Source organism: Anser brachyrhynchus (genome assembly GCF_964034855.1).
Source record: "Anser brachyrhynchus genome assembly, chromosome: 7".
In the NCBI taxonomy this organism is placed as follows: Eukaryota; Metazoa; Chordata; class Aves; order Anseriformes; family Anatidae; genus Anser; species Anser brachyrhynchus.
This window is the reverse complement of record NC_137701.1, coordinates 11,465,926-11,493,624: the sequence shown is the minus strand read 5'-3', so window position 1 is coordinate 11,493,624 and position 27,699 is coordinate 11,465,926. Positions and strand designations below refer to the sequence as shown.

Here is a 27,699-nt window from a genome sequence, read left to right as displayed (position 1 = left end):
GGAAGTAAGCCTGGAAATGATATTTTAAAGACAACGAGGCAGAGAGTGGAGATGGCACTGTTTTTTCATGAGTGGTTTTGTGTTATCTGCTTCATGTTCTCCCTGGCCTGCATCCAGAGTTACTGGCAGTGGTGTCAGTACTGTTCCAGCTGTATTTTGGTTTATGTGGCGCAATTACGGATTTAATAAATCAGATCAACTTTTCATAGAAATAATAATGAGTTGAGTATTTCCAAGCTGAAAAAATGGTGTGCAAAGTATTTTTTTTTTCTACAGAGAAATCAGAAAAAGTAACTGCAGCAGCCAAAATGAGCAGTTCCATTACCAATGCTTAGTGTGCCGGTGCAGCAGTGACTGCAGTGACTGTCCTGGATGCTGGCTGACAGAAGATGAGCGCTGGGAAGGAGGCAAAACGTGTCTGTGCAGAAGCCCCAGACCCAGAGCTGCGGCCTGTTTTCCATGAGCTGATGAGGAACGTGTTGCAAACTTGAACTCTTCCTGGAGGCTTGACCTTGCTGGATGACTTTGAAAACCTGCGATTGCATGAAGAGAATTAAGTAATGGATTGACTTTAGTGTCTACGCGTGTTTTGCTTGCAGTAACGAAACTGTTGTGGAACAGAACCTGGCCGAAGCATAGCCTGAGCCGGCCTGGTTGTTGTCAAATGTATTCTGCATGTTAGCTGGCAACAAAAAATCCTGATCTCTGTCCTGAATCAAGTCTGAAAACACATAGTTGATGAAGTTTGTGCTGAAATACTCGAAGGTGATGCTGCAGAACTGTCCATGCCATCTCTAAGTCCTTCCCAGTGGTACTACTGATAAACAGTTGTAGACAAAGGTGAAGCTTCCCTGAGTGAAGATACCCTCTATTGCACTGCATTAGAAATGAGAGTTTCTTTGGGTAACGCTTGTGTTATCCATATCGCTTAGGACCTTGAAGACCTTTAAATAAAATAACTTTGGGTTGTCATACCCTACCTGGTCACAACTACTAAAGATTCTTTTTGTTAAAGTGGCATTTAATAAACGGTCTTGGCATGTGTGCTTGTCTGAGCCCAGGGTGGCTTTCTGACCTTACAGCAGTTCCGTGTGTGAGATGATCTGTTGGTGAGTATATGCAAGCCAGTGTCTCAGCAGTGTTCCTGCCACCAGTGCAGTGTTCTGGACCTCACGTGAAATTCACACTGGATCCCGAAACGTGACAGCACTAACAATAACACAATGTTTTCTCAGCTTCCCAAGCAGTGCCTGTGTTGACAGAGTTATTTGACTTCCTAGTGCAGGTGTGTTGGATACTCTGCTGCTCCTGAGCCTTTTTAGTAGCTGATGTAAAAGGCTGTGCTTTTAATGTGTTTTAAGGGATTCAGACATCTTGCTTTGTTTAGGGATCATCCTGTTATAAGCTGCTCTTAAAGTACCTGTTAGTTCATTAAGCTTCTTTGACGATAAAATGGATATGTGCTTTTAAACACACTCCATGAAAGAGAAAAAGCCCTGGCTTAACTCAGATGCTACTGTGGATTTAGTTGAGCTTAACATCTCATGAGCAAATGAATGAGGTATCAGTGTGGAGTGGAGTTTAAGGGCTGGGTACGCCTATATTAATGCGAAGTCACTGTGACAGCTTGTCGAAAACACTGTAAGCAGAAGGTTTTGGGGAGCAATGGAGAAGAAGAGGGCAGAAAAGGCTCGATGGTTTATTTTTATATAGAACTTTCTTCTTGATGCTAGGTGGGGGGATAAGAAGGTGGCTAGTTGAGCCTACTGTTCTGTTAAGTAAACTGTACCCTTTGGGTTGATATCTTCTCATGATGCGGAAGATTGATTATTTTTTCCCCATGGAGACGTATAGTCCTTGAAGGAGGTGGCACCTTCGGTAGGTACAGTAGAGTAACTAACTGCACAGGAGATGCTGAATACATTAAAAACTTCAGATACTGTGAAACAAAACATTGCAGTACTAACGCCCAGATGATGATCCTGCAACGTGGTCAACACAGCTGGATGAACAATGGAAAGCTCAGCATATCTGTTGTTTCAGCATGGTAATGGAGGAATATGTAATCTACAAGAAGTTCAGTTACACAATATACTTGTTTGCATTGCAAGATCTGGACTGTAGGACTTCATGGAGGATGGCAGATACTCTTTCTGTGGAGTTAATAACAATCCCAAAGATGTACTTAGAAAAGGAGCTATATAGGCAGTTAGATTGCACCTCTTCCTCTTGCAGGAGAACAGACTTGCTGGAGGTGTTCACCTCCGAGTGGCACGTCATTATGGAAATCAAAACCATAAGCAAGCCAGTCTGATGCGTTGGGGTCTGAAAGCAGGATGTGTGAAACTTGTTATTTTGGTCACAAAACGGGAGAGATTGTGAGCGACCTCTGGAGCTCTGTGCTCACCCCCTGAGAAGCAGGGCCACCTTCATACATGGAGGCTTCACAGCTTCTCGCAGCGGTCTGTGGCCATCATAATGGGGAAGTGTCTCGTTTCTTTTCTCCCCTTGTATTTTCACCCCTTGTATCTAGTTGGTATTTCACTTGTCACCAGCTGCACCGCTTCCTGTGCCTTGTGATTTCAGCGAGCACCTCCAAGACAAGTTCTCATCTTCTCTGTACCTTGAAATTAGATAGCTAAAGGTGCTTATAAGATGTACCTTTATTCTTCGGTACCTTCTTTATTCTTCTTCTTAGGACTGATGAAAGTGTTCATTACATTGAATTACAAAACTTGTAGATTAAAAGGAGTAGAGCTGTTTAAGAACTTTCCCAAATTACAGTTGTAGTAGGTAGTCTCTAGCAGCTGTAGGAATTCTGGTATCATAGGGTTCTTCATTACTGTGAACTGAATAAGAAACCTCCAAAGTATTCATAATGAGATAGGATTAAGCTATCCTTTAAAATGGTTCATACTTTGTGTGTTGTCAACAAATTTATCACCACAGAATACAAGATGAAAGCAGTCACGAAATGAATAAGCTTTCCTGTTTGAAAGGAATTAATTTCTATCTACAGTTTTTTCCTTGGTTGCTTTGGAGCAAATGCAATATCAGAAAGCAGAGGGGCTAGGGCAAGTGTTAACAGTGAGGAGTAGCTCACATCTGCCTATTGAAATTACTGTAATTCACTTCTTTTGCATGTGATTTAAAAGAAAAAAAAATTTAATCATGTGCCTGACTCTTGAAAGATGATGTTGTTTAACATGGCTGAGAATTGTTTTGGAAGAGCCATTTGATTTCTGGCCTGTTTGCAGCATGTGAAAGTTTTGACAGAAATCTCGATTGATTCTTCCATGTTCAATAATGTGTTCATTACAATGGTATTTCCTGAGCAGCTGGCCTTGCTTAGCTTGGGAGCTAAACCAGCAGAAGCGAGGAAGTGAATTTTCCAACCCCCCATCCCCTTTTTTTTGTATGTACAAAAATTATGTTAATTTTCTTATCCTGTTGATGAAATGGCATGGAAACTATTTGCCTAATGGTGGAGGGCAAGAGCAGAGGCAGGGAGGACAAGGGGACCGTGACCTGCTGCCGTGGTCCTCGTGTAGGGTGAGAGCCCTTGGGAACGAGCTCATCCCTTCAGAACTACGCTCACAGCTAGGGCTGCGTTTCCAGCTGGCATTGGGGTTAAGGGCTTCTGTTTCAGGGAGATCTTCTGAAGTGATAAAAGATGAGTCCTTTGTGTTAAAACAATTTGGTAGGTATTTGGATAACGGGCAATGTCCATCTTAATGGCTCTTAGCAGCAATGTGGCCTAACAGTATGTGGAATGACGTTCATCTCTAAGGGGGAATCGGTGCACCATCTTACTTCATTGAGAGAAATATTTATCTTTTACTGCAAAACAATATCTTTCTTATATGCTGTTCTTAAGGTTTAAATCATGTGTCTCAGTAGTGTCCATTACACAGAGACAGACTGAACATACAGAAATCTGTTGAAAGTAGTGGAGCGCTGCTCTTCAGCATCATTTTCCAGCTGATGTAAACTTGTGCATCAACACAAAATTTCAGTGGTGATTTTTCTTCCTCCTTTTTTTCCGTAGGAGTGTCTCTGTGTGTCTGGTCTGACCCCTGCCACCTCTCAGCTGTTAACAACCCTGCAAATCGGGAAGGAAACGGTTGAGCCCATTTAGCTCCCTGGAGTGCTTTCTAACACTGTTACACCCTTGGAGTAACGAGGATTTGCCAACTGTCTGTGCTTAGGTACCACAGTACAGCATCTCAGCAGTAGGCACGCTCCAAAGGTTATGGAAAATTCTGCATCTCAGTGGAGAACTGTGTGTCCCCTCTGCTGGAGGAGGTGGTTGGAGTACAGCTAAGCAGATCCACGCAAGCTGGAGCTCACCAGCGGGCTCTGAAGCACCGCTGTCTGTTGTCCTGCTTTAAACTTCCCGTGTCCTGCCGTAGTTTTGACTAGTCAGCTCCGGCCTGCGATTAGTTGGCTTGTCAACAAGCGGCTATTATCGAATTGCTGGCTGGGTTTGGGGGGAATTGTCCTTCAAAATAACGCATGAAGGGCAGAACCAGGCTGGAGTTGCAAACGTGGCAGAGCTGTGAAGACAGCGTTAGGTGTTTGGGTATAGCTGCTGGGTAAATAAAGGCTTGAGCAAGTTGCGTAGGAATTAAATCTGTTTGGGTTGGCTGATTTTGCATGCTCAGTTTTCCCACTCTGCTTTAGGTACCTCAGTGCCCCTCGGGTCAGTCAGTAGCTTTCAGCACCTACCCAAACTGTGATCTTTGTAGTTACAAAACCTTGGCTTGTTAGCTTTTGGATGGCTTGAAAACACTGCTACTCGAGTTGGTTACACATTACCTTCTTTACCATGGTACTACATTTTTGAAAACAGAAGCTTTAAACAGTTTCAGCAAATGTTAAAAGCTTTTACAGATGTCACGATTTGTTCAGTTGCAGAATGGCATTAAGCAGGCTTTTGCTGCAAGCCTTCCGTAATACACAGGTGGCTTATTGAAATACAGTGACTGGGGGGTTAGGGGCCTAAGCCCTTTCCATCCATCTGCTTTTGTATTGAATCAGAAGGCATGCTGGTGTAATTCCATACCAAGTCATAGGCTTAGCACGCAGATGTATATCATACAAAATAAACTATAAAGTATATAGAACTATATATATATTGTTCTAGAGTAGACTGTAGTTTGAATCAGAAACGGCACTCTTTCTGAGTAGAAGGATGCACCACAAGCCTCTCACCTGAGAGCTGTTTGCTTTGGGAATATGGAATAGTAGTATTTGGAATGAGAGCTGTAGAACAAATGCTCTGTTGGAGAGTTTGTTACCCAGTTATATATTGGACCAGACTGCACTCCCCGTTATTTTCATGTTCTTTGCTTGCTACACTTTCTTGCATACAACTCAGAAGTCTGGGGTCAAATATATGCTGTGTGTTGTGGCATTTAGTTTTGCTGAGATGTGTTGTGTACCTGGTTAAAACAGCAAGATTCTGCTCGCTAATCAGGAGCAGGGTTTCCACTGGCTCTTGCACCACTCAGTTAGTACTTGGCTGTGTCTGTAGCAGGTGTTGTAACATCCCTCTTTCTACACTGATGTTTTTATGTTCATGCTTTTGGAGTTAGCACATTTTTATAAAAATTTAAGCCTCTGAATTTATGGCACTTCAGAAGTGTATCTAGGCTTCGTGCAGATAGTAATTTGACTTTAAGAACTCAATTGGTTTGTGCCGTTAAGGAAAAATTCACATGCTTCCAATACTTGTTATATGAAACTTCAGGCAAAAGTAGTTTAAGTTCTGATGGTTTTTTTGTCACTGCAATGCAGTCTATCAAAGTGTAAATGATTTGAGGAGAAAAGTGGCCTGCCTAAAAATGAGTATCACTTGATATAGTTAGCAGCTATCTGAAAATTTTCCCATTTCATGAGCTATTCAAATACCCAATGTAATAAGCAAAAGTTGCAAACCTGAGTTTGAGGGATTGGAACTGCGTGTTGATGCTGCCTGTCAGAATACTTTATGGTGCATGACCGGGGTATTAAGGGAAATGAATGAGTTGGAAAGCACTTACTTTTTTGGGGGGGGGGATGATATTCATTTTTGAGAGTTAAAGTTTTTCTGAAACTTATTTTTTGTATTGAGACAAGCATGGCTTTTACATTCACAGACGGTGCATTTAAATGGGATTTTGAGGTGATACTGTACATGAACTTTGCTAACAGCCTGATGAAGTACTGCCAGGCGGGTAGGAAGGTGAGCTGCCTTGCTTGTTAGAGGAAGCTCTGTGATCTTCGCCTGCTAGTAGCTGGAAGGCACCCAGGTGAACGGGGCAGTCCTTGCAAGTTGCACCCGCTGGTCCTTCTGTGAGCACCTGCCTCACCAAGTGTCACTGGTGGTCGTCTGTCTTGAGAGGTGAAATGGATAGTGAGCAGTTAGCATATCCTATATATATAGGTTACATTGGCAGCATACCTGGAAGCAATTTAAAGTTCTAGAATTCATATTTCTAAGGTTATCCTTACAGATAGATGATATGTCAGCAGCTTAGATTAACCCTTTTTTCTCTTCAAAGTGAAGCCAAGTTGTGGAATCACCTGAGGGTTGACTGCAGGGTTGCAAAGAGCAGCGACCCTTGTTGCTTCCCCAGGAGAGCAGACTGAACTGCAGGTAACTCAGTGTTGGCTCTGCAGGGGCAGCGAGAACTTCGAGCAGCTCTGATGAGTGCAGTAGGATGATCACGAAGATACATAGCGTTACTGCCTGTTACCTCAGTTTTAACACTGTTTGAATACGAAGTGCTTCGGTAATTTGTTTTTGTGCAGGTAGTTTGGTTCATCTACAGCCTCTTTAATGGAGATCGCTGACATGTATTTGCACTTTACTTCCCATGCACCAGAATGCTGCCTTGGTACCAGCTGAGTACAAAATGGGGATGGGCTTTAATATTGGCTATTCCATACCGAGGGCCTTGAGGGATGATAGAATTATAAAGCAACTTAATTGTCACGTTCACTTGGCAGATCTGGCTCTGAAGATTAACGGTATAACTGTAAGGATGGGTACCGGGTGCTATAGTGTGCTACAGGGGAAATGCATGTTTGCAGCATCTTAGCTTAAAGTATTAATGAATGTAAAAGTGTAATTTGTGTTCTCTTTTATTTGTCAGCTCTGCTGTTTCATTAAGCTCTGTAGCAGCAGAAGGCTGTAACTCTTCTGTCAGAAAGCGTGACATGATCCGCGCTTGGAATGGGCTGCTGCTCACTTCCCCTGTCCCGGAAATGCAACCATTTTATTTCTCTCCTGGTAACAAAGGCAAATAGTTGACTTGCATTTCAGCTGCACATCCCATCACCCTTTTTCCCTTTCCTGATCAGCATCCAGTATTCTCAGGACAGGAATGTAATTTCATTGTGCTGACGGTAAGATTGTTATTGATAGCAAGTGCTGACGTCTCGCTGGTAGCTTCTCTTCTCTGTGGTGGTGTGAGTTGTCACTGTTCTTTGTCTTAGCAAAGAATTGCCTCCAGTGGATTCGGGCTTATTTTAATGGACAAGTGCGTAGTGACAGAAGAACACAGATCAGTGGCTTAATGCAATAACCCCGTGGCTTGAGAGAGACTTTGGGTTTGGTCTCTGTATTGCCGGTACCCTCCAGCAGAATGTTGTTCTCATCCAGATGCCTTCCCTCGTTTCCTCATTGAACACTGATCTGTAATGGCAAACAGCGGATAGAACACTGTTTCTAGAAGAGGAAAGTGAAATCACATCTGAATTACTGTAAGAATTGTTCAGCTGACCTAATTTCGTCTTCCACAACAAATCTGTTAAAGGAGCACCTACTTGGAATAATATCATGTGTCTAGAGTTTAACCTGCCTTCTACAAAAACATGAAAATAGATCTGCTCATCTTAGAGCAGCCAAGATTTGAATGACTGGAAGTCATCAAAAACAAAGTGAAGCGTGGGCATATAATCAAAACGGCATCACAAGAGTTGTGCACTCCGAAAGCTTTCAGTCCAACAGGCTAACCTGTCACCTTGTTTTCAGGACTGAAATTCTAATGAGCAGATGCTACTGATGTATGAGCCACATACCTTCTCCTTGTTGGGGCTTTTACGTTTGAGTGGTGGTTGTGTTGAATCTCCTGGCAGACTGAAGTTCCTGTAAGGAATAAGGAATCAAGGAATTACTCAAGAGTCTTTTTGCCCAGAGTTGCTGGGAAAAGAGTAAATGCGAAGCCTATTCTACATCACTTCTAATGATTTAAGAATTCTTTGCTTTATCAAGTCAGAAGCATTTGCTGCTAGCAGGAAATTTGCCTTAATAATGCCTCTGCTCCCAGCACAGCTGTCTTTGCTGTGGTTCGTGTTCAGCACTGTGTGCTGGTGGTTTGGTCAGCAGTGGCATGAAGTTGAACTCAGGAACATCGTGAGCAGCAGCGTGGTTTCCTCCTGCTTTTTGTGAAATGAGCGAGCTTCCTACGTGGAAAAAAGATCATATCCCATGTATCCAGAAAGCTTTACGTTGCCTTGTGGTATGTGTTGGGGTTTGATTTTGTTACAGATGAAGACTTAAAGGCCACGTTGGTACACTTGACCTTGGCAGTAGTATGCAAAATGGCAAATAACGGCCTTTAATGGGCAAGTTGAATGAGGCTTATACAGCATTGCTGTCAGTGTAAATGTCTTGGAGAGACAGCACGGTATTTTGGAAGCATGTCTTGTAGGTGGCAGAAGGCAGCGTAGGTGTTAGTGATGTTGGGAGTTTGGAGGAATAAATGAGGTGTATATGCGTCTGCCATCAGATCCTGCTGGTGGACCCTCTCCCTTTCGGAAGCCCCCAGTTCACAGTGTGTGCGCCTTGTGCTCTCCGCTTCCAGCTGCTGCCGGGGGAAGAGGTGCCTGGAGCTGGCTGCCGGGAGCCCTTCAGGACACAAGGAGTAGGCTTGAAGCCAAATGACTTGTTTGGGTTGGCTGCAGGCACTTCTGGCTGCTCTGGTCACCAGGCCCAAGGGATGTCTCCTGTTACGGGATGGGATCTGAGCTTGGTATGTGACGGGGCAGCAGTAGGGCAGGAGGGGATGCGCTGCTGCTGCTAAAACCCCTGTGGGCTGCTGGGCTGGGCACCAGCCTCCGGGGCAATGCGAGGGCCTGCATGGAGCACGGAGCCTCCTCCTGTGAGCTGCACCGTGCCTGTGGGACACCCGGCAGGGTGCTTGGGTGGCAGATCTCCTGAACTGCTCGTCGGGGGGTGACGGAGCTGCAGGCGCCCGCATGGCGGTCTCTGGAGCGCCAGCGAAGGTGGCCGCGTTAGCAGCGGTCTGATCGCAGTTGTGGGGCGGTGAATAATTTATGAGGAGTCGTGGCTTGAATAGCGGTGCAATCTCTTTGAGTATGATTTACTAGGCATAGAGGGGTTGTTACAGCATCGGGAGCTGATGATTAAGATCTATTCCCACCATCCAGGCGATAATAGCATCCCGACCAAAGCACAGCCTCTAGAGGACAGACGATAGATGCTAATGCTGGGGGGAAAGCGAGCTTCCCAGCGTGCCGCTAGACCCAGCGAGCAGCGTGGCCGGCAGCCCGCACATCTCATCCCCGGCATCGGGAGGCACCGGGCTGAGGGCGGCGAGGAGAGGGGAGCCCGAGGAACGCGCGGGCTGCTGGGCCCTTGTAAGCGGCTCCCGAAGGGCTCCGCCATGCAGGGCCGATGCCGATGACAAATGGTTTGCTCCACTCCACTGCTGCTCCGCTAGGGAGCTGCTTCCAGCCGCTGGCGTGCTGCAAGACGTGGCGTGGAGCTGTCCCTGAGCCACACGGGTCGTGGCGCTTGGCTTACGTGCTGCGCCGGGTAGCTAAAGGGCAGCGGTTTTACCATTGGGTTTCCTAAAGAGTGTGCTTTTTTTCTAATATGGCTTCTGTGTGTTTCTGATTAGACCCAGCCTTTGTTGCAGATTCGGCTCCCCCACCTCCAGGTTAGAAATACATGTCGGGAATGGCCTTCTGGATGTCAGAGAAATGGGAAAATGTGCTATAATCCTGTGTGAGCAAGCATTGGGAGGCTGTTTTCAGACCGGGCAAGTGTGAGCTCAGGCTGATTTTAAGGCTGTTTCTCTTAAGTGCAGCTGGTTTTACCTGCAAAAGGTACGTCTGCAAGTCTATTCAGCAATGTGAACTAAGCAAAGATGAATAATAAATGTTAATTATTTTGGGTTAGAGACGATAGCACCTGTCATATCTGGAGAATTGGCTTAAACCAGAAATTTACTGTGTTCCTATTAGGAGCTGTTCCCCAGGGTGTGTTGCAGGACCCCGGTGCAGTCAATAAACCAGTGTTGTGTGGTAGTTGTAGCCAACAGCATCCACACGTGTTGGGTGGAGCTGGAGGAGAATGTCCTGGTGCCACCTGGACATGGTGCTGGTGCCCTTTCCCGTCCCCTCGTGCCTCCTGCAGTCTGGAACTGCCAAACTTGCCTGGGCTGTGCCCAAGAAGGTGGTTTTTTCTTCTCCACTTTCTTCTGGCTGATTTTGAAGCCATCCTGGCTTGCCTTGCCAGCCTAGGGGTTCACTTCTGTTTGAGGTACACTGCTGCTTTCCTTTGTTTTTACATTTACTGCTTTTAAACATTGCTAGCAGTGGTAAACAAGGAGTGACTGTAATGTCGGAGGCACTGTACAGAGCAGCTAAATGTAGCTTATGAATCTTGACTCTTCTAATACCTGTGTGTGTGCTTTTAAACCTTTTTCCTCAGTGTTGAATTTCTGGTGTCTGCCATCATAGCTTACTGATGCTTTTTTCAATATTGTCTCCGTGTGTTGTTGGGCTGCCTGGTCTAGTGGGAGGTGCCTGACCAGGAGGGCTGCAACTGGACTATCTCTTAGGGTCCTTTCCAACTCAGACCTTTCCAGGATTCAGCAATGACTTTGTTGTGACTGCTCTGGACCACTTGAGGATCGGTGAGCTGGGTGTGGAGGGAGCAAGTGTTACCCTGTCGTCCTGCTCTGTACAATGTGTGTCACCCTGCTGTCCATCTGCTTCTGTTCAAACCTGTGGTTGTGAAGGATGTGGTAGGTCAGAACTTTCTGCTTTGCTAACCATATAGTAACCATGTAGTAACCATATAGTAACCATGGCTAACCATATAGTATAGAAACCCCCAGTAACATGGCTTTCTGCAAAGCATATTAGCTTCAGAGATTTATTCAGGTTTAAAAAATATCAATAATTCCAGGTGACTTTGGCTCTCCATCTCCCTGAAGGCGGTGTTGCCCTCCCATCCCTCTGCAGCCAGCATCTCGGGGCGCGCGTACTCGGCTGGGCTCTGAGCCCCTCTGGGAGCCATGTGGGCAACGTCTGCCCTGCCTCCCTCCGTCCCGCTCCGCTCCGCGCCGAGTCCAGCCCGCCTCTTGCCGGAGCCCGGCCGCCGGGGCTGAGCGGCCGCCGGAGCGGCGGTTCCCGGGCCGGGGCCGGGGCCGGGGCTGGGGCTGGGGCCGGGGCCGACCGAAGGGCGCAGAGCCCGGCACCGCCCGGCGGGGAGGCGGCCGCGCAGCGCAGCCCTGCCCCGTCCCGTCCCTGCCCTGCCCCAGCCGAGCGGCCCCGGGGCGCTCCGCGGCCTCCCCGGGCCTCCCGGAGGCCGGCCCGGCACCCGCCGGCGGTGCGCGGCCTCGGGAGGGGGCCGGGCGGGCTGGGCACGGCGGGCTTCGGGGGCCGGTTCCTTATTGATCGCTAGCGTTGTCTGTTCTCCCCAGCGGTCGGCGCTTCTGCCTTGGGATTCGCGGTGCCGCCGGCGCACGTCTGCGGTGGCGCGGATGCCCGGGCTGGCGGCTGCTGCCTGAAGGCAGGCGCGGGCAGGGCGGCAGACATGTACCTTCTGGACAGCAGCGAGCCGCCGGCCGCCGCCTCCCCCGAGAGGATGCAGCGCGGGACCCCCCAGAGGAAAACCGTCTACCGCATCTCCGTGACCATGGTGAAGAAGGAGCTGCTGGGGCCGGAGAGCGGCGGGCAGCCCGGCCCCGAGCCGCCCCAGCACGGGCGGTGGGGCTGCGGCCAAGCGCCCGGCTCCTCCAGCCTCACCAGGGCCGGGCTGCTGCTGGTGGAGGAGGAGGAGGGCGAGGAGGAGGGCGAGGAGCAGGACCGAGTGCCCAGCCCCTGCGGCTTCCGCAACTTCAGGACCCTCAGCACCGGGCAGCTGGAGCTGGGCCGTCTCAAGGTGCCACGGAGGGCAGGGCAGCCGTTCCCTGCCGAGCTGACCTTCAGGTGTCCACGGCAGCAAACCTCCACAGGACCAAGGAGCAGCCCTTCCCTGGAGGATGCCACCCTCACCCCGGAGCCGGTGGCCACCTGTAGCCGCAAGGAAGCTGGAGCTGCAACGGAGCCGGTGGCTGCTTCTCCCGTGGAGGATGCTGGGCTCCAGGCCCACCGCTCGCCCGCAGGCCGCTGGGGTGAGGCTGTGCAGCTGGGGGAGCCGGGCCACAGCCCCGGGCGGCAGCCGGGCCTGCTGCGGCGCAGCTTCAGCTTCAGGCACTGGAGCGGTGCGGAGCTGCTGCGGGCACGGGCGCTGAGCCGGGTGCGGCGGCACAGCAGCTCGGGATGCCTCCCCGCACCACTGGAGCCGCAGCCCAACCAGGCGGCCGGAGCACCGGGCTCGCCACCCGCCGAGCCACCCGCCACCGAGAAGCGCAATACCCTGGACGTGGGTGAGGTGCTGAGCAAGGCCGACCCACTATCCGAGCTGGAGCGCTGGGAGCGGAGCAAGAGCAAGAACCGCACACTGGATAACAGCGACCTGCAGCGGCTCTCGGAGCGCCTGGGGCGGGACGGCCCCACCAGCAGCCCTGCAGCCCACGAGCACCGGCTGCTGCGCTTCTTCAGCGGCATCTTTGCCCGCAAAGACGGCACCTCCACCCTCTTTGGTAGTCCCCACGGCCGGTCCCCACGCAGCAGCTTCTCCAGGTCCAGGGCTTATTTTAGCAGCCTCAGGAGAGCCACCGCCGACATTGAGTCCAGCTCCGAGAGCATCGATGGGTCCCCCCACAAAGGTGCCTGTTCTTGCCTGATCCGGGAGGCTGGGCGGTGGGGGATGCGAGTGGGAGCGTTTGCTGCAGAGCTTTGGAGTGGTGGTGGGGGGTGTAGAAGGGCCTTTTTGTGTGAGGAGAGGGAAATGCCGTGCTGCGAGTGCAGGTGCGTGAGCTGACAGTCGCTGTTCTACGCAGTGCTCTGTGATTTGAAGTGCTCGGTAGTGTTTTCTGCTCAGGTGCATAGCACAGCAGTTCTGAGGAGGGCCAGTTAGGTGTGCTTTGTGGACGAAAATGTGCTCTGGGTTGATGCACTGTGCCTTCTAGGATAGTTGGGTGAGACCAGCATGGCTTGTTTAATTGTGCAGTGGAAGCTGAATTCCTGTGCTGCTGTATGTAGGTCACTGGGTGACCCAGTGCTGTGCGGCGCCGGGCTTTTCCCCTTCTGCAATCCCAAAGATGGGTTACGGGGGTCAGAAATGTCTGCTCGCCTTGGAGGAGTAGGCAAATATTATGTAAATTATTAAGTCCTACACTACTTTTGTCTCAAAAATACTTCAGCGGAATGATATTTTTTGAGAACACAATGCAGCACAATCTTACATGGTGCATGTAATCCAAACCTTCAGCTAGCCGAGTGCTACTAATGCTAGGTGGAAGCAGGTTGGCAATTCCGGGATTCGTGAATCCTCAGGATGCAGGAGGAACTCAAAAATGAACCTTACCGCGGGATGGAAGTCAAGCTGAATAGCTGTGCTCGGTGAGGATCTGAGAGGCTCGTGGCAGCGTTGGCTGGGACGTGTCAAACCAGAAATGCTGGTTACGGGGCTTTGACATAGGACGGCGCGTGTGCTTTCTCCCTAGCTGTGCTTCTCTGTAAGGTATCGGGGATCAAACGTTTGCCTAGTAATTACGCTAACCTGTTGAGCACTAAGTGCTAATCTGTAAGTTGCTGCCGTTGTAAAAACAAAGTCCTCAATGAAAAATATTTGAGCTTTCCTTGAACCGCAGGTCCAGCAGTGGATTTTGCAGAAAGCAGCCAGGGTGGTTTGTTGTGGGGAAGCAATAGCAGGGGATCTTCCCTGCACCACCAGCCTGCTGCAGCTCCCCCAGCCAGAAGTTGTGCTAAGAGAATGCCCCGAGTTTGAGGTGCAAGGAGCAGAGCCGAATATTTAGAGCTAGTAACTGAGGATTGTAATATTTTATTGATGTAGAGGCATTTATGTGGGTTTATAATAATCGTGGCGGAAATTGTGGTCTGACCTTGGTTAAAGCCTGAGGTAACCACAACAAAGAGTTGCTTCATATGACTATTTATGCCTGTCCTGTGCCAATATGCTTAAGCTGTTACTCTGTTTTAATGGTATACGACCGTATATATGTGGAGCACAGCCTTTTCAGCCTGGGATAAGCTGAAGACTTGAGTTAATCAGTAACCACCGATATGCAGCATGAAGATGTTCCAGAGAGGCTTTTGTGGATGTGCTGATATCAGGTTTATCTGTCCCAAGGAAGCATTCAGTCTCGTTTTCCAAAAAGCACGTGTCCTGGGGACAGCAGTGCAGTTACACACTGGTAGCTGCGTTGCAGGCTTCTGGTATGGATTAGCAGGTCTCCTGTCAGTCCAGCATCTTCGTCCACTTTCTCCTTTTTTATCCAGAGAAGCGCAGCTTCTGCAGAAGTGCAGTGAGTCGCCTTCCGTTCAAGGCAAAATCGTACGCAGAGCCTCTGTGCGAAGTTTCGGCTGTCGATTATTGGTGTCCTTCCAGAAAGCTTAAGCTTAAATTTTGTCCTTAATTTCCCCTCTTGCTTCTTAAGAGGAAAAGTTTCATGACATGTTATGATTAGCGTGCCAAATATATTTTAGTATTTTAAGATTGGAATGAGCTGCTGTTCAGCCAAGACTTGTGTGTTGACAATTTGGCTTCTTTTAGTTGAAATAAAACTGGTATGCTCTTGATAATCCTGTGCCTAGATTTTAGAGTAATGATGGAGGTATGGGAGAAATCCTTACTTAAATGTTTTTTTTCCTGTGTAACTAGTTGTAAAAAATTTATTACTTGAAACTTGCTTCCCATGTGACATTGGTATTTAACATGTTTGGTGCTGTGCACGAGTCCTTTGACTTTGTACTTTCTGTGCAATGCCTGCCTAAGGTCTGTAGGGAAAGTACGAGTGTAAAAACATGCCTTTGACATTTTCAACTTGAAATAATCACCCAGATATCCCAATATCAGCCTGTATGATGTACGTTGAAAATCTGTTCCTAATTACCTTAGTCATGTAATGCAATTGTGAACAAGCTGAAGTTTCAGAATTTTTAAAGCAAGAGGGAAGAATAGTTAATCCTGCGTGTGCTTCTTGTTGCTGTGACGTGGGAGAAGGTTGATTTGGAGGGAATTATTCCTGATGTGGTCAGTAAACTGTCTTTGGGCATCAAACGCTTTCTTTTTGTTCTTGCAAACCCATTTGCCATGGCATTGCTGGCATGAAGCTGACCGAGGTTTTGGGTGGTGGTAGTGGGTGGCTGGCAGAGGTGGTTCCAACACCTCCCTGTAGCAGGAGCACAGCGAGCGGCTGCTGAAGCACTGCGTGCCAGCTGCTGTGAAGGTTTGGGCTGGTCTTTCTTGAGGAACCTGGTGTTAAGGATGCTGCTCAAGGTGGTGGAAATGGAAATGAGGGAAGTGTTTTTGTGCATTTTGAAATAATAATTGTACTGTAGACAAATTCTATATTGATGTTGCCATTCTACTAATGGAGTGTTTTTCTATCTAAAGTATCAATTAGGTTTTTTTTGAAGTTCACCAGTCCCTATTTTAGTGGTCTTTGTCATGGTATTCAACCTGTAGATGGAATGAAGAAATATATATTCACCCGTCCACCCTTCCCTCCCCCTTAAAACTACTTGGAAGAACTGGTCAAGGGAAGTTTTGTTCCTCATCTAAACATTTTTTCGCTTTGAAGTTTTCAGTATTGTTTCTCAGAATCTGGGAAATTATCAGTGCTGCTCTGGAGGAGGAGGACAGCACTGGGGCTGCTTTAGAACAGCAGGTTTCCTCTCAGTGGTCCTCTCTTGTTGTGTTTGTTTTCAGATAACTTTGAATAACACCTCTTGAGGATGTATTAAGCAGATTTGTGGATCAGGATTGTAGACTCAAAAAAAAAAAAGTGGATTATAAAATTATAAACTGCTCTTTTGATTTTTGGTGGTATTTTAGAGGAGTTACGTTTAAGCTTTTATCTCAAATTCTCTGTAGTTCGTAATCATGGGAAGCAGAAGGAAGCTGAAGTGATCTGTGGCAGGCCTCCGGTCTTTGTGCAAGGCTTCACTTGGGAATCCTTGTTAGTTCTGTGTTGTCTCTTGCTTGCTACCCCGATATGTTTTTACACTGTTATGCTGCAGGCCCTAGCCCTGTAGACTCGCATGGATGAGCAGGCTAAGCTTTGGAGCATTTGCAGTTTGGGCGATGTGCTACCACTGTGCTGGAATTGGCTCCTTTTGGTGTGCCATGTTGGATTTGGAGGGTTTCGGTGGTGTGCTGGTATAAGAGCGTGCTCTCTTTCAGCACTGGGGAGGCTCTTTAATGGACTCAAAGTCTTCTGGCTGGTTCAGTTGCTGCGAATGAGTGTTGTCTAGACACTGTGAAAAGAAGATCCAGCAGGTAAAGGAATTGCAGTTGGGTTAAGCATTGTTGAGTATTGACTAAGAGGGTTTTTCATTATTATTTATTGGGCAGTCCCGTGTCAAGCGAAACGAATGCCAGCTGCACTGATACAGCCAGATGATTAAGAACTGAAGTGGTATTAAGGTCACTGGCTGAATTAAAGAATGAGATGGATTAATGCTTGCACAATATTAAAGTGTATGCCAGATGCTAGCAGTCATGGTCTCTCTGTTAAAATTAAAAAGAAATGTAGAATTTTAATGTTGCTCTATATTAACTTGGCAGTTACGCACCTTATGACAGTAATGGATAACTTTCTTGTGATATATCACTGAATACTTATGTAAAATCATTGTAGAGGCATTCATCTCCACTCCCTCATAACTAAACTCCATAAATTACATTAGCATATACGTGTTTTGCCAGGAATCTGCCTATCGCTTAGTTTACCAGTGTTGGTAAGTGCGTTGTGTTGATGTAATGAAGCTCATGTGGAGCTGACTAAAACAATTTGCACGAAGAAAAGGGCATGCAAAGCGTGATCTTCTTGCACCTTTCTGATAATTACTGGTTCTGAATTTGAGGCTGCTCAGCGTGACAGGAAAGATGAGGTTAACCCACAGCTGTTAACTAATCCTAGTGAGTCTGGAGTTGATAAAGGAGCATTTGATTTTTCAGAAGTGGATTGTGCCTGTGGAATAGTACGTGGTCTCTTCTGAGACCCAAGGAAAGGTTGGAGTTGCTTGTGTATACTGCTTATAGAGAACTTCCAGCTTCACTAGTTTGGCCATTAGCAGTTTTACTGGATTTAGCAGTTCTGTTGCACAAGAAAGATGGAATCACTTGTACCAGATGTTGAACCAACTCTCAGCTGCTGCATTTGGCAAAATACAGTTTCAAAGCACCGTGCTGTGTGCGCAGAACCTCAGCTCGTTAGGGTTGTGTTCAGATCTCAGCTTCTTAGGTCACCGCAGAGGAATGATGCGTGAGTTGTGAGTGATGGCTTGGCTCTGCTCTGCAGCCAGAGCTAGTCTCAATACTACTGTGCTGATGACCATTAGCAGTTTAATCCTGATTACTGAAGTACAGCTATTAGGTTACCAAATGATTTGTGAAATAGGGTACTGAAAGAGCATGTAGCCAGTGTTTTGTTTGGCACGGTTATAATCTTAGAAATAGATACTTGGAAAGTGGAGAGTGAGTGCAGCTCTATTTCAAACGCGTGCGTATTTGTGTTCATTCGAGCCACACAGGGTTAAAAAAAAAAAAAAAGCCGTCGTTAATGCAGACTGTTAATGTAATAGTGTTGCTTTTGATAATTGGTGTTAGGATTTCCCCTAGGCAACTGCAGTAAACACACAGCAAAAGGCAGCTTCTGCCAAAAAAAACAGAATGGGCTTTTTCTTGTCTGAGGAAAAAGAAATGTCAGTATATTGAACTTGAGAAACGATAATCTATTCTGTTCATGAAAAGCGTACAATATCAAGCTCTTATCTCGATGGAATTTTTGAAACGGAGCATTTGATGGTGTTCATGTTTCAGGCTGGTTTGTAATGACAGTGTTTGACATACTTCTGCGTTATTGACAAAACAGTACCAACTGTTTTCTTACAACAAAACAGGCAACAGATACCATAAAAACAATAAGCACACAGTGCACTACAGCTTTGTATGATTTTTGTTAACCTCAGAATACGGTAATAAAACTTAAACAGTGGCCCTTGTGATTTGTCGAGGCGATGAGGAGTCAAGCGGGGCTGAGCCCTGGCTGCCTCTGGTGCTCACGGCTACTCCTCAGCCGTGCCGCCCTGCGTGCCTCCTGCACCCTGTGTAACCTCACCCCTGCACGAGGCTCTCACTGGGAGTTCATCTTCATTTACAGCTCCAGGTTTTTACAGTGCGGTGGAACCAGGAAGCGAGCGAGCCTTGGCCTGTAGCTCAGGCTGGCTTGCTGCGCAACAAGGGCTGTCAGCTGTGGAGGTTGCTGAGGGACCTGGGGCAGCGTGCTGGGCATGAGGGCTGATTTCTGCCCCGGTTACGGTTGTGCTAGTCTTGATCAGTCTAATTTGAAGGGATATTCATGGGGTGATTTCTCTTAAGTTTAATGGTGTCTTCATGGGTATTGTTTGTTTTGACTTCTGTTCTTGGAGGTTGCACAGAGAAAGCTGCTAAGGTCACCTGTCTGAAGTTGAAGTGCAGGGTAAATCTCTAGGAGTATAAAGGCAGCATAGAGAAGTCTTTATGAGGACTCTCCCATGGGGTTTGGCCCTACTGCCAGCTACAGTAATTGGCATTTCTGAGGTAGGTACGTTATTTGTGTGGTTCCTGGTTGTAAGTATTCCACCTGGATGGTACGCAGGGTTGTATCTAACAAATATGGGAGGTGTTATTTGTAAATTAACTGGGACCTTTTACCTGTGACTTTATTTTCCACTAGCTTATAGATAGAAGAAACTAATAAGTTAAATAACTTGCGAAGTCAAAATTTATCTGTCAGTTCTAGTTGCTCAAACAAGGTTTTGGTTTTGGATGAAGTGGTAAGTATGTCCTCAGCACCTGGACTTGGTGAAGTTGATTTGAACCTTGCAGGTGCTTAAGTAATCTGAAAGATTGTTGGAAAGAGTTGTGTAGTTATTCCTTTCCTGGTGTTAGCAAAGGGTTCTTGTTCTTTGCAGCATCCAAAATACAGTGAAGTTTGAATGGCTGTGGGGTAAGCTTTACTTTCGTAGATAAAGTCCCATAACAGAACTTTCCTTGCTGGACATTTTAAACACCAGTTTTTGCAACTCAGACTTGAAGGGGAGCTAAAATATTGTGCTGACTGCTGCCAGCTCCTGGCATGTCCAAGTTTTATTTATTTGTTTGCATGTATTTGTCAGTAGGCTTTTCTGGCTGGTTTGCTAGAAAATACAGTTTCCAAAACCACTGTTTTGCTTGTGTTGGGCTTAATGTGTACATACATACATGCGCATGTATTTTGAGGAGAAGATTCTGTAATACCATGACGTGATTTTTTTCCCCTGCGTATTCCCATGTGAACAGTGGCTTAGTGGCAGTGCCTGTGATTAAGACACGAGGGAAAACTGTTTTGCAAAGCAGGTGCTAAACCACTCAGTGCAGTTGTAGTTGTAAGGACGTGCAACACCTCTAGCAAGCTGCATGCAGTCCTTTGTTGGTTGCTCTGCTTCCTGCAGTGGGTGCATACATTTTTGGGGTCTTAAGACCCAAATATTGTTTCATCCTTGTCTTGGTGTGCAGTTGCGTTAGTGCTTACTGTCACTATAAAATGGCACTTTTTCTCAGATGGGTTGCTGTAAGAACAGGGGCCCCCAGCACCTCTAGTGCTGCTCTTATGGAGCATTTTTGCAAAGATGATGCTGTCCCTGCAGTTCTTGAAAGCTGAAGCCTTCTTTGGGATGAGCGTCAGAATTACATACTGCCCCAAATATCTTCTGCTCTTCCAGGACTGTGACTGCATTTGTATCGCGGACAGGCTGCCTGGGAAACTGTGATGTTGACCTAACTGTTCCTTATGCAACATCCTAATTCAGAAGCTCCTCTGTTCAGTGATACAGAAATATTTATGTTGGCAAGGCAACAGCTTTTCTGCCTCAACCTCCAAGTTCTGCAGCGAAAAATCTCACTTTGTGCTCGTGAAGCATACAAGGTTCAATTCTTCTGTAGTTTTAATTATTGAAGCTGTTACACTCAAATATGTAGTGCTCTTCACAACTTTCAGGGTATTGTGTGCAAGACTTGGAGAGAAATCTGGTTTTCCTTCTAGCTTGACTTGACTTGAAAACCACCTGTTCTGTGACATCCTGAGGAACATACTGCTGGTTTCCTTGCTCAGGCTGTTCCTTCTCACAGTCCTCTATGGCAGATCTGTACTGGCTGCCACTGGTATCCATTTTGGTGTGTATATCCTCTTGTCCCCTCTTCTTTGGCAGACCTACATCTTTGTTAATTTGGTATACTTCCTGACTTAAAGTTTATATCATATTTGTTTTCTAGTTCTCTTTCTAGTCCTTTCTATATAGATAGCCCTGTTGTCAACCTCCCCTGATGTGTGAAGCCCCAAGGATTGTTTAAGTAGAAAATAGGAAGTACAGGTAAGTTCTGTCCAGCCAATCCATGGTTTTCCATGCTGACATCCACCTTTATTCCTTATTCCTTGGAGCTGGGGGTGTTGATTTTCATTAGGTACCTAAAAGGAACCAAGCCTTGCTGTCTTGTGGCAGTGCTTCAGTAAGAGACAGATCCATCTGTCTGGCTTGAGTCATTTTGCTGAGAAGGGAGAGCGATTTATCCTTCCTGTTTCTGGAACTGGCTTCAGACTTCTGTGACTCCAGGTGCTGGGCAATGAAAATCTCTGAATGCTTTTGCTATTGAAGAAAACATTCTGCTTTAACCTTTTGATTAGAATTAATTTTAAGGTAAACTAAGCAATTACACTTATTTTAAAACACGTATGATTTTGTCTGTTGTCAAGTAGTTTATTAGCTGTTCATGATTTGCTTTTTTTGTCACTGCTATTATTATGTAACAGGTGTTGTAGCACAGTATTGTAATCCCTGTAAATGTCCGCAGGTGACTTTCAAGATGATTTTTTTTCTTGGGGAAAGGAAGGAGTTGGGGATATTAAGTTGCTTAGCCCAAACTCTGCAAGGTGGGGTGAATTTGGCATCTGTCACTGCTGCTTCAGAATCCAACCAAATCCTTTTCATTCAGCATACACTAATACACGATGTGACTGTTTCGAAAGCTGCTTGTATTGCACTGCTCCTCTTGTATTTGTTGCTGTTCCTGTGCCGCTTCTTTCTTGTGTGGGCACATCTGTGCATTGTCACAGGCTTTCTGTGTTGTCCAGCTCCTTTTGGCTTCATAACATGTGGTAAGCAGGTGTCAGTTGTGCCATGTTCAGTGAATAGAGGTACGAGTGTCTTCTTCCATAGGTAACCTTCCTTGAACTGTTCCTATAGCTATGCTAGTCCTTAATCTTTGTGTTTCTTGTGTTTAAGAAGTTGCACTAATGTGCTGTTGGTTCTGTAACTTCAAGTGACTGGTACATGTCCTTAAAACTGAACCTCAGCTGTTGAACGTCTGCTGATGCTTTGTACACAGAGAATAGTCTTCGTGGAAAACTCCTTTGCTGAAGGCAAAGGCAGGCCTTGAATTATTTAGGAGTTCCCCAGGCATTGGAGATATTGAGTCAAAAGTACTCAAAAGCTTCTGTCAGCCTACTGTAGGTCTGCAGGTCAGTGCATAGCCAGTAATGCCTTCGGGTTGCCTGGCTCCACTGCTGGCACTGGGAGGACACAGCTGCTCTGCTCTTCCCCTGTTCTTTCCCCTCGCCTGCCCCATATCCCAGGAAGCCAGGCCAGTGCCTCTGCACTTCTGATGGCACTTCGGTGCTGCAAGCGAGTGCCGAAGGATTCGTCTTGTTTCCTCGTGTGAGAAACGAGCTGAGTGCTGCCATACAGACGCGTACCAGTGCTCAAGACACACCTTGTGAGACTTGGTTAGCCTGACACCAAGCAGTGCCCTTTTCTGCTGAAGTCACTCAGCTCAGTGTGTTTCCAAGTGAGATTTTTTAAAAACTACTGCATCATGATACTTCCATGAAATAATCCTTTTTTTGATTATAAAGGGTGCTCGGTTTGTTGTCTTCAGTACGCCTCCCATGCTGGCTGCCAGTTCCTAGTACCCAAAATGTCCTTGTTAAATGTATCAGTGATGGTTTGCTTTAATGAAGAGAGGCTAGCTGCTGTCCCCAGGAGAACACGTATTGTGGCTTTCTCCTGCTGGCAGTGAAGTTCCCTTGATTTACAGCCTTGTATTGGACAGGCTTCTGATAATCCAGAGGTAATACCAGAGGCACAGCGCTGGAGAAGTTTTTGTTTCCACGTGTAGTTGCACCTCTTAACAGTGTTTGCCAAGTGTCAGAGGAAGAAGATGAAGCTGAAGGATTTCCTCTAAAAAAAGGTATAAGAAAATGGTGGTTAAACTGTACAGAAGCGCATGGGCTGTTCCAACTCATGGTGTCATCGCAAAGCTTTTGGTCTGGGTTAAGACTGATCGGTGGCAGGCATCTGTTCACACCCGTGTCTCAGAAGCCATCAGTAATACCTTGTTGTATTTGAGACCTGGTGAGAAAGTTGTGCTTGGGCGTGGGCGAAGTGGTTAGCTTTCTGTGCTGGTGCTGTGTTTTATCTTACTGAAAGAAAACCATGCAACATGTGAACTGCTTCTCATAAAGGACAGTGAGTGCTCTTTTTGGGGGCCTGCCCCTTGTTGTATGCCCTGAGCAGGGCTCTGGGGCAGCTCATCCTGCTGGTGGCCTGCAGTTCTTCTCAAGACATGGGGTGAACGGGTGTTAGCTGAATGCCATTAAAGGCAAGCAGCTCCACTTCAAATCGCCTTTATTACTCACTTTTAGTCTTAAAAGTGTCTGAGCATATCTCATGTCTCAGAAATCCCTAGATATTTTCAAGTAAGGAAATACCAGTGCTTGCTGCAGCTGATGGTATTTGAGCTCATAATGTTGCTGTGAACGAGGAGTGAAGCTCATAGGAACAAACTTCAGGCTCTGGGTGAGGTGGGGATGGGGCCCTCTGGCAGAGGGCACGAAGCTCTCGGAGGGAATTCTTGATTTCCAGTTCAGATATCTGTGAAGCTTCCTGGGTGACTCAAGGTAAAGTTGTTACGAATCTGATTGCAGGCCCCAAATTTGCGAATGATACACTACCAAAAAAAGTAGGCTGAGATCAGATAAGTGGGATCTGTGTTTGGAGCCTTGGCGGTGTACAAAGACGTGCGAGCAGGCTTGGTTCTTGCTGTGCTGGTGTAGGGGTGGTAATTCCGCAGTCACGCTGAGTTGCACTGAAAGCTTGGTTGCAGGAATCCTTCGCTTTTTCTTTTCCCTTCTTATCTCGTGCTGTTGTGAGCATAATGGGTGGGAAGCACAGAAGCAAAATCGTGTTGGTGGTTTGCTTTATGCTCAGGCTCGGTGGTTGAGCCCGCCAACTGGTGCGGCTGCCCTGCCTTTCGGGTCTGTGGGAGCTCTGCAGCAGCAGACATCTGTGTGTGCCTTCTGATTTCCGTGTGTGAGCGAATTACCTGCTAACCTCCAGCCCTTCGTATTTGCCTATTTTTAACCTGAAGCAAGGAGGAGGCTTTCTGGTAAGTAGGGGCTTATCACAGGGCACTGCAGGCATCTTAAGGCTTGTGGCTCTGCCATCTTCCTCCAGCAAACAACGTTGATACAATGAAAGAACACTTGCTAAAAATCATTTTGAAGAGCATCCCAAGTTGTGCTCTGTTAATCCTCTCAGCTCTGAATTACCACTAGTGGTTAAATGTCGCGTGCTGCTGAATTTCTTCTCTATCTTAAACTATTTCCAAACAGAGATGAACTGAGCAGTGGAGGAACAAAGGCTGAAGCTAACCAGGTGTGGTGTGCGGCTGGCACGGCACCGTTTGATTCCCGCGGGCTGGATTCTCCAGGAATGCGCGTGGAATTCCTGCTGCGAGGCAGCCCCGTGCTCAAAGGTCAGCAGTGCAGGGTGCAGAGGAGAGCCAGAGCCTGCTGTGGCTTCCCAGCTAGCGCACTTTCTCGAAAGGATTTTGAGGATCCTGGACTATAACCGAGCCTAAATTAAAATGGAGATTTTTTTATTAGTTCTCTGGAACAATGATTTATAATCCCAAATGCCCTATCCATTCCTGCAGCTTGCTAGCAGAAACGAATTGTCTTATCTTCAGGGACAGTGAGGATTAAAGTACAGATCTGTTTGTCGCTCAGCTGTACTTGCATCTTTCAGAAGTGCCCATCATTCAAACCGTGGCTTCTGGCACTAGGTCCTGCGGGGTAGATGAGTAGGACTCTCAATACCATTCATGATTTTTCCAGAGTCTTCCATAACACAGACTCGGCCAGAGCAGCCAGCCACCAGGATTGCCTGCACTGGGTGCTTTGCTCAAGGGAGAGAAACTTCCTTTAGGGGGGATTTTACCAAAGTGTCTATGGGGCAATTTTAATCTGAATTTTTCTGAAATTGTTCTGGATGCAGGGTGCAGTCAGGTATTAGGAAGCGTTAATATCTGTGGGGTCTTCTCCTTGGGGAGCTTCAGGAGGCACCGGGACATGGGGCTGGGCAGCCTGCTCGGGGTGTCGCTGCTGGAGCGGGGCTGGGGCGGGTGGGCCCGGGGGTCCCTCTTCATCCCAACCAGTCTGCGAAGACTTAGTTTGGAGGGACCCTGTTGTCCCTTTAATTTTTATATCAAGGCAGGAGGTCTGCAAGGAATCAGGAGCTGCTGCTGATTTTTAACTGGAGATTGTAAAGCCTATGGGTTGTTTTCATTAGCCCTTTTCTTCTACTCCCTTGCTACAGACATGCATTCCCAGCCCAGTTCCCTAAATTCCTGTTGGCTGTTCATCCTCGTCTGTGGCAGCAAGCAGGTGATGAAACTGCCTTCCCACATCTGTCTCCACACAAAATTGATCGTTACTGCCCCGAGAGCTTCAGCGATACACGCGAGCATCTGGGAAGGGCGGCTTTCCTGGGGTTGGTTTGGTAGGGGAGCAGAAACCTGGCTTGAAAATAAGGGACTCCAGAACGAAGAGGGGTTTAGTTGCTTTGTTAATTATAGTTTTCCTCCAGGTAATTGTTAAGTGATGCTATGTTAACTCCCTCCTATGCATAAATGCTTTTCCCCATCAAAACAGAGGTTCTGTTGTGCTTGTGGATTATGTGCTTTCAGTCATGTGTTAGTATTTAATGCGAGTATACTTTGTCGTTCAAACTTAATTATAGTTATAAAATTTCTGTAGGTCTTTAATGTGCTTGCGGGCACATTGTGGGCCTTCACCTAGGGTTCCTTTTATTCAGCTGGAGTAGAAAAGGAATGAGCACACCAAAGGAAATTGTTCTTTGAGTAGCTCCCAGCAATTCTCTCAGAGGTATAGGCAACACGCGTCGAGGTTTTCTGCAGTAACCTTGCATCCCCTCTCCCCTCTAAGAAAAGGTGTTGGGATTAGGATCCTCTTCTCTGTACTTACAGAGTGCATATATCACAGCTTGCCTTAACCTCTACCCTTGCCAAGTATGTAAGGAATTGACTGATAACAAATCCCTTCCCATCCCCAAATAAAGAAGAAATGTGATGTGTTTCAAGCAGGCATGCTGGTCTGCATTTTTAGGGCCCCAGGTTGAAACATTAGCTTTAATGGACTTAACGTTGCCCATGAATAGTATGGATAAAGTATGAGCAAGGCGAAATACATATTTTCACGTGAAAGTAGTTCCAAGCTGAGGGCTCAGCTTTAGTACTGGGTTATGGAGCAGGTTACTGCGTACTGCTGACTTACCAAAGTGTACGCAGTCCTGTCTCCATGAGCATAAGATATAAAACAAGCTTCCTTTGGTTTTAGTTTCCTTCCAAGTCAGTACGTATCCTGTCCCCAAATGCTCTGCTTCTTGTGCAGCTGTAGTAAAATGTGTGTAGCTGAAATAAAACATTCATTTCTTTTTGGACCTGATCTGAGTTTATTGCATAATGCCGCGAATGTCACTGTGCTCATCAGGGATATTGCTGGCCTTCCTGTTTGCATGTGCTGCCCCTTACCCATCACCTTGTACCAGCATGACAGAGAGCTCTGGCAACAGGATCCCTCCCTAGGGGAGGCTGGTGGAAGGGTTCCTTGCAGAATCCTGCCTGTTCGAGTGAACAGAAATGAAGTCCTGTATATTCTGGGCATTGGCAGAATTGCCTTTAATAAATACTTGACTAAGAAGCCTTGAATGTTGGATGTGAGCTCAAGGAGCTTCAAGTGACAAACAGAATGGTTGGTGGGAGCTTGTATCTTCTGAAATGTTTTCAAGGTGGTTCCTTTGCTTTGCAAGCCTGTAACATCCAAATGGGCAGCGTTCCTCCTGGTAGTCCCAGTTCTTCAAAGGATAATTTGCAATATTTTGGCCTTTCCAGAGTGAGTAGACAACTGTTCTCAATGTACCCTTTGCTGACTTGTTTAGTCACTTTTTTTAGCTTTACTTGTGATTGCATGTAGTATTTGGGGGGGAAAAGGCGTGAGGGGAGTTCTGTTTCAGATGTGAAAATGTTTCTGTCCTGAAATATTTTCCCATTGTTGTTTGTTCTGGAAAGGTACGTGCTCAGAAAACTGGCACCGTGCTACTGTTTTGAAAGGAATACTGATGGTAGTACTGGCATTTGAGTGGATTTGTCCTAGATATTTCACATGTAATAAGATAAGATTGACGGTGTCTCTGAAAAAACAGGTTTTATTACATTTTTTTAGACCAGAGATACCTAACAGAGCAGTGAATTACGATAGGCAGTTTTCTTGATCTTACTGCTTGTGGTTGGTTTTTCAGCTGACTTCCACCGGTGTCACAGCTTTTCCTGAATATTTTGACTTTTAGTAAATATTCCAGAAAGTGAATTCCACATGAGTTGAGTGCCATTGCCGTTAACTGTAGAATCTACAGCTGGGCTTACTGTCTTTGCTCTCCGGTGAACCCAGCTGTGTGGTTCAGTTTCCCTTCTACCTCCCGAGCTGGGCAGGTTGTGGTTAGGGTTCCTGCTCCTGTGCTCGGCTGCGTGGCTCTCAACACACTGGTGTGAAGCAAGCGCGTACATTTGTCACCATGCAGTGGCTTGTCTTTAGACTTGGTCAGACCAAGACTCAACGTATTCTTTTTTCAGCCTGCCGCTGCTCCCATGGGTATGATGAGCTCGTTCAGTAGTGGTGTGTTTTTCCTTACAAAATGGCTGGCTGGTTGTAGGACCTTGCTAAGCTCGCTGCCCTTGTTGTGCTGCAGCGGGCATGCTGGGGACTGGCATCCAGAGGACCCCTCTCATATCTAATACGTAAATACATACACAATCCTAGTCTGGTTGCAATGTCTTTATTTCAAGCAAGCTCCTGTGCACATCAAATAATCTTACGTATGTGTCTAGGCTAGTGAGCTCCTGATGGGTTTTGGGGTCAGAAGGTACATCCTGTTTCTCTTCACTCCTGTGCT

General features: G+C 46.8%; 1 protein-coding gene across 15 annotated transcripts in view; it reads left to right on the top strand.

Annotated features, from left to right (window-relative positions):
- AGAP1 (ArfGAP with GTPase domain, ankyrin repeat and PH domain 1) overlaps positions 1-27,699 on the top strand; it is a 373,475-nt gene that overhangs the window by 59,462 nt on the left and 286,314 nt on the right. For 11 of the 15 annotated variants that reach the window (XM_080600167.1, XM_080600166.1, XM_080600165.1 and 8 more), the window contains one exon: positions 277-13,013. The exons of 3 other annotated variants lie outside the window; for them this stretch is intronic. In XM_080600167.1, coding sequence (XP_080456293.1) covers positions 11,837-13,013 — 1,177 coding nt within the window. In that variant the 5' untranslated portion in view covers positions 277-11,836. Of the gene's footprint in view, positions 1-276; positions 13,014-24,062; positions 24,206-27,699 lie in introns of all 15 variants that reach the window. One more of the 15 variants, XM_080600160.1, reaches the window with a different exon arrangement.